At 47.7% G+C, this 12,267-nt stretch overlaps 1 protein-coding gene across 1 annotated transcript in view; it reads right to left on the bottom strand.

Moving 5' to 3' along the window:
- ITPK1 (inositol-tetrakisphosphate 1-kinase) overlaps positions 1-12,267 on the bottom strand; it is a 208,147-nt gene that overhangs the window by 64,112 nt on the left and 131,768 nt on the right. The window contains exon 5 of the mRNA XM_068254616.1: positions 11,217-11,334. Within this exon, the coding sequence (XP_068110717.1) occupies positions 11,217-11,334 (118 nt within the window). The remainder of the gene's footprint in view (positions 1-11,216; positions 11,335-12,267) is intronic.

Raw genomic sequence — 12,267 nt, forward strand, 5'->3', positions numbered from 1 at the left:
TTTTATGGCGATTTTTAAAAATCACCAGCGCTTAAAAAAAGGAAACAAAATAGCCCCTAATTTGAACAAGGCCTGAGAGTGGGCCGTTTTAGAGCTGGCACTGCCACACTTCATCTGCGAGGCCGCGTGAGGATGATACTCTCCCCCCCCCACCTTCCCCCCCCCACCCCACGATCAAAAGAGTAATTGCCGCCTGTAGCAACCCAGCTTTGTCAGTATATTTCCACCAATACAAGGAGGTTCACAGACAGGAAACTGTCAGGACCATGGTCATGACATCACACTGTGGGAGGGGTTTCCCCACAATATCAGACATAGAGACCCCCCCCTGATGATCTTTTCAAGAAAAGGTAAAGATTTCTCATGGGAAAGGGGATATATGCTACTGATTGGGAGGAAGTACAATCTGGGGTTAAAGGTCCTCTTTAAAGCCCCATCTACACCATGCCATATTGCAGCGATCCGGCGGCTCGATTAGCCGCCGGATCGCCTCTTCCGCGTGCCCACCGCGTCCCCGCTTGCCGCGCGTGCGCCGCATTCGATTCCCCGCTCATGCCCGCTCGTCCCCGCCGGCGCCGCTTATCTTCCGCTCGATTCCCTGCCATTGTCCCCTCGCGGGGAGCGAGCAGGGAATCGGCGGTGCGGAGATCCGTATTGTCGGATCTTATCAATCGAGCCGCATCAGCGGCTCGATTGATAAGGAGCATCGCGGCCGCATCTACTCGTGTAGATGCGGCTTAAAGGTCAACCGAAGTGACATGTGACATGATGAGATAGACATGGGTATGTACAGTGTCTAGCACACAAATAACTCTGCTGTGTTCCTTTTTTTTCTTTCTCTGCCTGAAAAAGTTAAATATCAGGTATGCAAGTTTCTGTCTGGGTCGGGCTGGGTCAGACTATATAGAATAACCTTCACTGATAAGTAATTACAGCCATAAAACACTTTCCTGTCAGTAAATGGCTTCTACAAGCAGGAAAGAGACAAAAGAAGTCAATAATTCATAGATATGAGCTCTGACATACGTCAATGAAGGCGTCGTTGAGCATAGACCATGAAACAGAAAAAATTAAAAACTAAATTTAAATATAAAATAAAACTGTGGGTTATCTAAAAAAAAAAAAAAAATTTAGGAGTAGGTGGACAGATACATTTGTTTTCCTCATCAGTTGATATTTACCTCGGATATCGTTTAAGAACCTACGATAATGCACCACATTGGGCTGTCCCGGTGTCCGATTATCTCCATATCCATATGTTTCAATCCATATGTTTAATGGCAATGGTAGCAGCAGAATATGCAAAAGCAAGCATGATCGCATACATAAATGCATGCAGCGCCGTGCGCTGAAAACCACATGAGTTAATGCGAATGCAGATTGCAGTGTGTAGGAGCGGATAGGCATCAGGCTTGATTCACTATGCGGTGCTAACCTACTTAGCATGTCTAAAGGCGTGCTAACCAGGGTGCTAAGTAGGTTAGCACTGGTTTTCTCAATCAGATTGCGCGCTAAGTACCGCGCGCAAAGTCCTATGTGCGCTAATTCCCATAGGCTTCAATGGGCACTTCGCGCGGAGCGCCCTGCGCAGTGCACGCATAAAGTTTTGCGCGCGAAAAGCTCGTTTAGACGTGCTAATGGGGTTTTCACAGGCGTGCTAACAGTTAGCACCGCTTTGTGAATCAAGCACATCATGTAGAAATCGTTCAGAGCTGTGAGTGGAGGTATGTAAAATGTATAGCGTGTGAGAGGTATTCCTTCTGGCATTGGGGAGAGAATTAAATATTATTGTGTGTTAAAGAGGAACTGTAACGAAAAAACGGCCCCTGGGGGGTACTCACCTCGGGTGGGGAAGCCTCAGGATCCTAATGAGGCTTCCCACGCCGTCCTGCGTCCCTCAGGGGTATCGCTGTAGCCCTCCGTACAGCGGTGACGTAATATTTACCTTTGCAGGCTCCTGCGCAGGCGCTCTGGCTGCTTTCGCTCCGAAGGAGGCGGAAATACCCGATCGCCATCGGGTCCGCTCTACTGCGCAGGCGCAAGTCTCCGGCGCCTGCGCAGTAGAGCGGACCCGACTGAGATCGGGTATTTCCGCCTCCTTCGGAGCGAAAGCAGCCACAGCGCCCCCGCTGGAGCCTGCAAAGGTAAATATTGAATTGAACAGTCGGCACAGTCGCCGGCTGTTCGGAGGGCTGCAGCGAGACCTCCGTGGGACAGAGGACGGCGTGGGAAGCCTCATTAGGATCCTGAGGCTTCCCCCACCCGAGGTGAGTACCCCCCAGGGGATCTTTTTGTTGTTACAGAGTCTCTTTAAATGTATATATTTAATGTGAAGCTATGGAAACTGCAGAATTTTTGCCAAAGGAATTTCCAAACTGGATGTATTAATAATGTAATAGGTGTCAGAAATACCGTATATATTTTTCCTTCCTTTTCAGTTGCGATGATTTCATGCTGTGTAAACTGTGCTGTACGTTATACGGTATAGGGTAGCATATAATAATCCAGGGCGGTGGAGTTGGAGTCGGAGCAATTTTGGGTACCTGGAGTCGAAGTTGGAGTCGGTAGTTTTATAAACTGAGGAGTCGGGTGATTTTTGTACCAAATCCATAGCTCTGGTAAGTATTACACTAAGGAGTCGGAGTTGGAGCTGAAAACTAAGAAATAACAATTTTTTCCATTTTTTTCTTCTTTTTCCTTTTAAAACACTTTTAGAATAAAATAATTCTTTGCAAAAAGTACCCCCCAAAGAAAGCCTACTTGGTGGTGCAAAAAACAAGATATAGATTGTTTCGTTGTGATAAGTAGTAATAAAGTTAGAGGAGAATGAATGGAAGGAGCGCTGACAGGTGAAAATTGCTGTGGTTTTTTCAAGGGGAAAAACTCTTTGAGGTGAAGTGGTTAATGCCTCATTACACAATGTGAACATAAAAAGCACTATTCCTGTATTGCCAAGCACCTTGCGATAACCAGGGCCGAGATCAGCATTGTGTTCACTGAGTACACAGCCGCTGCACAGGAAGTCTGACTCAACATTCCAGCTACACAAATCACTGGTTAAAGATTAGTCCACAAACGCAAATCCTGACAAAAGCTGGCAAGATCTGTCCCCATCCCAGGAAGAACAGCACAGGGCGGCCAGGAGGGGAGGAGCCAAACATGCCAGCACAAAGTAAAGACAGACAAAAGGTAAGCAAAACTCTCAGCAATGGTTAAAGAGGAACTCCAGGCAAAATGACGCATTTGCTTATTTCGTATTTACTTAAATGACGGGTTTGCTTACAATAAATGCTTATTTCTTAAAAAATACATGTATAAATTATTTAGTCAGCGTTCCCTCACCCAGAGTTATATGGTTTGTTTTGAGAATTCCAAAGCCAGTAAAAAAAACCCAAAAATTATAATTACCTGGGGCTTCTTCCAGCACCCTGGTTTCCTCCCAGCCCGCTTGTTTGTGCCGCGCTGCCGCTCAGAGCTCGCCAACTGATCACATTATCCGCCTCCTTGACCGTTACAGTAGATTTTTTTTCGGGGGGGGGGGGGGGGGGGGGAACACACAACAGAGCGGAACAGGAGAAAACCTGTAAGGATACGGTGGTGCTGGATGAAGCGCCAGGTAAGTACAACAGAACTTGTTCCGCCCGTCTCAGGTTTACTTTAACCACTTCAGGTCCTAGTGACCAGGCTCTTTTCTAAAATGTTGTGCTCTGCAGCTTCATAAGCTTGCTGCAGAGCCATACAACGCAGCACACAAGTGAATCTCCCCCTCCCCCCCTTTTCTGCCCACCAACAGAGATTTCTGTTGGTTGGCTCCGAGTGACACGGCTGTCCCCAGTAGAGCGCTGCAGTAGATCGCAGCGCTGTACAAAGTAAATAAACAGTGTCCTAGCGACGATCGCCGCTGGGAGACTGATGACGGAGCGGAGCTCATTCAAGCAGAGATGAGCACGTGATTTCCTGCAAAACCCCACCCCAGGAATTGACACCTTTCGGCGTTAGGCAATCCTGGGGATGCCACCTTCCCGACGCCAATCGGCGTTAGACAGTCGGAAAGGGGTTAAAGAGGAACTGAAACAAAAAAAAAAAAAAACCAGCCCCTGAGGGGTACTTGCCTCAGGAGGGAGGAAGCCTCTAGATGATCCTAATGAGGCTTCCCCCCATCCTCCTAAGCATCAGGGATCCAGCGCTGGCAGCCCCCGGAAAATTAACTGACAAGCTTGTCAGCTGCGGTGCAGGCGCCTGCAATACTTACCTTCCCCGCTCCAGCGCAGGAGCAGCTTTCTGATGGGCCCTGGCGGAAATAGCCCGAGCGTGATCGGATTCGCTACAGCGTGCAGACCTGCTGTTTGGGGGCTGCCAGCGCTGGATCGCTGAGGCTTAGAAGGATGGGGGACAGCGAGAGGCAGCTTGAGATGAGGTTTTACTGCAGAAACGTTAAAAGGGTCATTATTTCTGATATATCTATATATATATATCTATATCTATATATCTTAAAAGACAGGGAGCAGTTTTAAATCTGCAACTGTGACAGGATGATGCAATGTTAAAAACAATAAACAAAAAGCTACGTAACTGAAAATAAAACTATGAGACTCTGTTCTTTGCTACTAACGTTCTATTAATTATCCGTACTACACATACAGTTCATTATATCCTACTTTTTTTTTGCCTCAGATTTGCTTTAATACACTTGAAGAATATTCCTGTGCAGCCGTGGGCGGGTGAGCTGACGCCCGGGCGAGCCGTATCATCCTGTCACATATCCCGGTCGCGGTAATGCGATTAAAGGGCTGCATTGTGGCAACGCGCGGAGGGAAGCTATTCTGTTGTTCTCTCCCATCACTCGCACTGCGAGGCACAGAGGCCGCCACATTGTTCCCAGATAATGGGCAGCTTTGTGGAGAATAAGGCAACATGAGATGGAGGAGGCGAGGGCTGGATAGGTGGGATCCAGGCAAGGAAGCTTATCGACTGGGTCTTTGTATCCAGATACCTCCACTTCACTTTATCAAGATTATGACTCTTAGGCCTCGTTCGCATCCTTAAGGCAGAATGGCGGTGCATTCGGAACGCAATGCGCACGCCATCTCCCATTCACTACAGTCAAGACAAATAATACTTATATTGCACTTTTCTCTTGGCAGACTCCAAGCGACAGAGCTGCAGCCACCAGGGGGCACTCTATAGGCGGTAGCAATGTTAGGAATCTTGCCCAAGGTCTCCTTAACCACTTAATGACAAGCTGACTTATAAAAACGTCCTGCTAGAGGCTCTTTATGGCTCCAGGACGTTTTAATAAGTCAGACAGTGCTGCTGCCGCTGTGCGTGTGCATTTGAAAAACAAAAACAAAGAAAAAATACATCTTTATTTGAAAATACTATATTGTCACCATACTTTGTACTAGGGACATAATTAAAATGTTGTGGTAACCAGGACAAATAGGCAGATACAATGTGTGGGTTTTATGCACCGTAGCAGTGTTTATATTAAAACTATAGGGGATGAAATTGGAGAAATTGTGTATTTTTTCATTTTTTCCTTGTTTTTCCCTTTAAAATGCATAGAAAATAAAGTAATTACTGAAAACCAATATCAACCTCAAAAAGCCCAATTGGTGGTGAAAAAAACAAGATATAGATCATGTCATTGTGATTAGTAGTGATTAAGCTATTGGCAAATGAAAGGGATGGGCACTGAAAGGAGAAAATCGCTCGTCCGTTAGGGTAAAAACCCCTCTGGGGTGAAGTGGTTAAAGAGAATCTGTAACATCAAAATGTCCCCTGGGGGGTACTCACCTCGGGTGGGGGAAGCCTCAGGATCCTAATGAGGCTTCCCACGCCGTCCTCCGTCCCTCAGGGGTCTCGCTGCAGCCCTCCGTGCAGCCGTGACGTAATATTTACCTTCCCGGCTCCTGCGCAGGCGCTCTGACGGCTGTCGGCTCCGAAGTAGGCCGAAATACCCGATCGCCGTCAGGTCTGCTCTACTGCGCAGGCGCAAGTCTCCAGCGCCTGCGCAGTAGAGCGGACCCGACTGAGAACGGATATTTCCGTCTACTTCGGAGCCGAAAGCAGCCACAGCGCCCCCGCTGGAGCCAGGGAAGGTAAATACTGAATTGACAGTCGGGTCTGTCGGCGGCTGTTCGGAGGGCTGCAGCGAGACCCCAGCGGGACAGAGGACGGCGTGGGAAGCCTCATTAGGATCCCGAGGCTTCCCCCACCCGAGGTGAGTAACCCCCAGGGGATATTTTTGATGTTACAGTGTCTCTTTAAGCTACGAACTCACCACCCGACGGGTCCTGCGACGCCCCCTTTGACGACAGTCGGCAGTGATGCCTCTTCCTGTTAGCGGGTTTGCACAACGTCACGCAATGCTACTCGCCGCGAGTGAACGAGACTTCAAGCAATTGCGGTACTTTGCGCAGGAGTCGTCGGGGATCTTAGCAATCGGATGTGCCGTTGTTACTGCAACGCGATACTAAGCGACGTTGCCTATTCATGCGCCTGTACCCACGTCGCAATATCACATGACATGGGTACTTAGCTTTACTGAATAGGTGCTGGCTTACTGAACCAGAAGAGCCGAGATTTGAAAGAGGCAGAGCCCGTAACCGGTACACTATCCAACAGGGAATGGGTCGCGATACAAGACTGCTGGCATCCTCTCTAGAGGACAGCTGTGTCACGTGACTCCGGTTGGGACAATGTTTCGTAAAAAGCTGCCCGTGTGAACAGACTCACAGGGGATCTATTCTCAGCTTTCATGGCTGTTTGTTTTTCTCACAATATTGCCACATTCGGTCCCCCCCCCTTTCTTCCTGTTGCCGCTATGCGCCTGTTTACACTGTACACAATACTTTGCAAGTCTCTGGCTGGTGAAAGTTACATTCCTTTGTTTAAAAAAAGCAGAATCAGAGGACGCGTTCACCTCGGCACCTTCACGAGTCACGGCTGAGCGGGTCAGCCTGGCCGGCCGCCACAGTGCGTTTTGTCAACAAAATCCCATCCCCGACTCGCGCTGACCTAATCAGAGCGGTTATTGTGATGCACAAAGCAGCACGATCTGGAGGGAGGGCGGGGTTTCCAAAACACCTCCACAGAAGCCGGGCAGAGCAGCTCTACCGACTGCTTTTCAGCTGCCTCATCACGTGAGCTGGGACGGTTCAGCAACATTGTTCTGTCATTGTGAAAGAAAAGGACACTGGCGTTTTTTTTCCCTTTTTTTTAGTAAAAGTGTGATTTTCAGGCATAGGCCCCGATTCATCATTGTCTTTGCTATAACTTTTTCCAGTTCGTTAAATTCTCAAATTCGAAGTTTATCGATTTCTAGTTGTATTCATCAAGATTTTTCCGCACTCGGTGTGACTTCAATAAAATATCGATAACCATGCGGTAACCATTCAGTAACATGTCATTTCCATTTAACAGCGGTAATTTAACACAAGGCAATAAGATTCCCGTGGAATTGTGGGTAAAAAGGCAGTCCTCTGAACACCACATAGCAACATTCCGAATAGGGCGTAACACCTGGACCAGGATTCTGAAAGTGGTTGGGACAATCCCACAATTTCGCCAGCTACGGCTTGATAGGAGCCTTTTCTAAAAAAAAAAAAGGTAGTGCAGCTAGCAAATTAGTTAACCCTGGCACTGCCTGTGTTCTCTTACAAGATGATTCAAGAGAAATGCAGATGTCCTGTTATAGCAAATAAATCCATTCTCTTGCAAATTTATATGGTTCTAGACCTCATTCTCGCCCTTCTGCGCCTTTGAATCACTCTCAGCTGATACATAACCACTTCCAATGGCTCCATCTTCTCTGTCAGCAATGATCTGACAGGAATAACCACAGAGCAGTGAAGGAGATCACTAATCCTAAATGTAACACTAAACCACGCCCACTTTCATTAATTGCACTTTCGTCCGCTTTATCGCATCATTACCGAATGATTACCGAATGCTCGCTAACAGCTGTAGATAACTTTGATGAATCCTGAAATCAACTTATCGAGTTCGGGAGTTTTACCGAGCTGTCGGTAATTGATTCGATAAGTCTTGATGAATCGAGGCCCATGGTCTGGGGACACTCTACATTTCACCAACATCAGTGCTTTATTTGTGCTCCACAGACTGCGTACACTCTTTGTAATATGTACACAAAACATAGGTTTCTAACTATAACTTCCAAGATGAGAAATCCTCTCTAATGGGCGCAAACCAACTGTTTATCCCAAACCAGAAATGGTACAGGTGAAACTCGAAAAATGAGAATATCATGCAAAAGTCCATTTATTTCAGTAACTTAAAAGGTGAAACGAATTTATGAAATACTCATTACATGCAAAGCGAGATATGCCAAGCCTTTATTTTTTATAATTTTGATGATTATGGTTAAAGTTTATGAGAACCCCAAAAATCAAAATCTCAGACCATTAGATTATTGTGAAAATGTTCAATATTCTCAGCTCAAAGTGTAAGTTGGCTAATTCATCTCAAAAACGGTTCCTGTTTCATATATTACTGCATTTGCCGCCTTATAAGAAGCACTGGGATTCTTTTCTCCCCAAAAGAGTTCCAGAATTACGCACCGCAGTCATGTAGGGTATTCCCTGCATTGTCTCCCCTTCTGTCTCCTGTATGTCTGTTCCCCCTGGGTCTCCTGCCCCCCTATATAAGTAGTGAAGTGTAGCGTCATCTGTCTTACCTAATCCCTGGGGCCCGCGAGGATCACAGATCCCCTCACTTCCACGCTGCTCCCTCTAGTGAACGGCGTGTGCTGGTGACAGAAGGGAAGAGATCTTTGATCCCTGCGGGCCCAATGGATTAGGTAAGACAGATGACGCTACACTTCACTACCTTTATGGGGGGGCAGGAGACACGGGGGGGGCGGACACACAGGGGACAGAAGGGGGGACACCTAGGGGCAGAAGGGGGTTAGAATGGGGACACAGGAGAAAACCAATTGGGTGAGAACATCTACAAGACGCTCCTGGAACATGGATGCACCAGGTTTAGTTAATATTTTTCCCCTGGTTTTTGCCTTCTAAACCTAGGTTATTCTGGAGCGAAATTGAATTACTGAAATAAATTAACTTTTGCACAATATTCAAATTTTTTGAGTTTCAGCTGTAGAACATGTAAGCCAGTCTTTTAGACAAGACACGACATAGAACATTTATATTACGCTTTTCTCTCCCTGGCCACGCCCCCTACCGCTCCCCCACCTCCCTGCATGCTGTAATTGAGAGAATGAATCCCTCTTTCCAGCATCGTGACCCAGAGGTCACGAAAGTGAAAGTGGCGAGTGTGGCCCACAGGAGTGGTGGGGAGCGGCCTTTTGCTGCGGATAACTGATGCGCTCACATTTCTTCCTTTAATCTTAAACTTTTTTATTTTTAACAGACCAGAAATAAACCTAAAAAACCATCAAAGTTTCCAAATGATCAAGTTGATTCAGTTTCCAGATCTCAAGATAATTAGTTTGTCGTTGACAATCCCTTAACCACCCTGGCGTTCTATTAAGATCGCCAGGGCGGCTGCGGGAGGGTTTTTTTAAATAAAAAAAAAAAACTATTCCATGCAGCCAACTGAAAGTTGGCTGCATGAAAGCCCACTAGAGGGCGCTCCGAAAGCGTAACTCTTAACAAGGAAGGCCGCAGTGAGCGGCCTTCCTTGTTTTGCTTACCTCGTCGCCATAGCGAAGAGCGGAGTGACGTCATGGACGTCAGCCGACGTCCGGACGTCAGCCGCCTCCGATCCAGCCCTTAGTGCTGGACGGAACGGTTTGTTCTGGCTACGCTGGGCTCGGGCGGCTGGGGAGACCTTCTTTCGCCGCTGCTCGCGGCGGATCACCGCAGAGCGGCGGCGATCAGGTAGCACACGCGGCTGGCAAAGTGCCGGCTGCGTGTGCTGCTTTTTATTTGGTCTGAATCGGCCCTGCAGGGCCTGAGCGGCAGCCTCCGGCGGTAATGGACGAGCTGAGCTCATCCATACCGCTAAGGAGGTTAAAGGACTTCCGATACGAAGTAAAAAATCTATTTTTACTTCACAACGGAAGCCCTGTAACAGTAGGGAGACAATGAGAAGAGTTTCTGAGTTCATGCAGGATTATGTACATTTGTATGCAAATTCATGCAGCTTTAAAATAGACCAATCAATTTAACCCCGGGTGTGGGACTAGATTGGTCCATTTTCAAGCTGTACAAATTTGCATACAACTTTACATAATTCTGCATGAACTCTGAAATATTTGCATCTCTGATACCAGCGCACTCCCTCCAGTCAGTGTCCTTCCTTCTTCATCCCTGAATGCAGATGCCCGTTCTCCGTGACCCGTGGCATGTTATGTGATTGCCCCCGTGCGTACGTGCAGCCAGGAGACAGCCGTGTGACCAGGGGGCCTGGAGGATGAGGCCCACTTCCTGCTACACTGTGGCAAATATGCACCGAAAGGACCGCCCACTTCCAGAGAGTCTCCCCCTACATCCTGGATTTCACCTCCACAGAGGAGAGGAAACTCTACATCCTACTGGGGAGGAGGAAACAATCGTGCAAATAGCTGCCTGATATGTCACAGCCTGCCATCAACTGAGAGGAACATGATACCACATGGACTGTATACCCCTTATACCATTCCCCGCCCCTATGGACTACATATCCCAGCCGCCCCTATGGACTACATATACCCCCGTACTGTCCCTTATATCCTCTCCACCCTTATGGACTGTATACCCACCTACACCCTTCCGTTATTCCCACATCTACCCCCTTCCATGCTAATGCTAATCATTTGCTTTGGCAATGCTAAATGTATTTGGTACTGCTCATAAAGCTGTTTTGGATTTGGATAGTGCTCTCTCCAGGGCAAGTCTGGCTGCAAATACCCTTCAGGGGCCTAGGTGGAGCAATATTCATTTTGGAGGGAGGGGGGGGGGGGGGGCGGAGAGACCAGGGGGGGCGGGCTGTCTGCTAGTTCTGGGGCAATACTATCTGTTGGGTAAACAATAAAACAAAGTATCAATAGAACATTTTCTCTAACAATAAATCTATTCAGTACAATTGTATGTGTTCTCTCTATAGTTCCACTGCTTGGCCAGACACAGTTTTGCTATTTGCAGAGAAAAGAAGATGAAGTAGGATAGGAAACCAGACATCCCAGCATGCCGTGGGGCAGCAACAAGCTACACGAAAAGGCTGCAGATAAGGAGTCGAGGCAGTCTTACCTTGCATGTAGGATTCAATCTTGCGGATGAGCTCGTAAGACTTGGAGCGGTCCAGCAAGGTGCGGATGGCGGGAAGGGGGTCCAGGATGATGGTCTCGGGGTGGGCCACAATATATTCCTGAGAAGAGGAAATAAACCTGGGTGAGAACAAACCACATGGACAAAATTTTTTATTATTCTTTATTTATTTAGGGAAGAGGACCTGTCCCATCAGGCTTACAATCTAAGAGGTGATGGAACACAGGCTACAGTAGGAGGGAAGATGACCTGTCCCATCAGGCTTACAATATAAGAGGTGGGGGAACACAGACTACAGTAGGAGGGAAGATGACCTGTCCCATCAGGCTTACAATCTAAGAGGTGGAGGAACACAGGATACAGCAGGAGGGAAGAGGACCTGTCCCATCAGGCTTACAATCTAAGAGGTGGGGGAACACAGGATACAGTAGGAGGGAAGAGGACCTGTCCTATCAGGCTTACAATCTAAGAGGTGATGGAACACAGGCTACAGTAGGAGGGAAGATGACCTGTCCCATCAGGCTTACAATCTAAGAGGTGGGGGAACACAGGATACAGTAGGAGGGAAGAGGACCTGTCCTATCAGGCTTACAATCTAAGAGGTGATGGAACACAGGCTACAGTAGGAGGGAAGATGACCTGTCCCATCAGGCTTACAATCTAAGAGGTGGGGGAACACAGGATACAGTAGGAGGGAAGAGGACCTGTCCTATCAGGCTTACAATCTAAGAGGTGATGGAACACAGGCTACAGTAGGAGGGAAGATGACCTGTCCCATCAGGCTTACAATCTAAGAGGTGGGGGAACACAGGATACAGTAGGAGGGAAGAGGACCTGTCCTATCAGGCTTACAATCTAAGAGGTGATGGAACACAGGCTACAGTAGGAGGGAAGAGGACCTGTCCCATCAGGCTTACAATCTAAGAGGTGATGGAACACAGGCTACAGTAGGAGGGAAGATGACCTGTCCCATCAGGCTTACAATCTAAGAGGTGGGGGAACACAGGATACAGTAGGAGGGAAGAGGACCTGT

This window comes from Hyperolius riggenbachi, chromosome 9 (genome assembly GCF_040937935.1).
Source record: "Hyperolius riggenbachi isolate aHypRig1 chromosome 9, aHypRig1.pri, whole genome shotgun sequence".
Classification (NCBI taxonomy): domain Eukaryota; kingdom Metazoa; phylum Chordata; class Amphibia; order Anura; family Hyperoliidae; genus Hyperolius; species Hyperolius riggenbachi.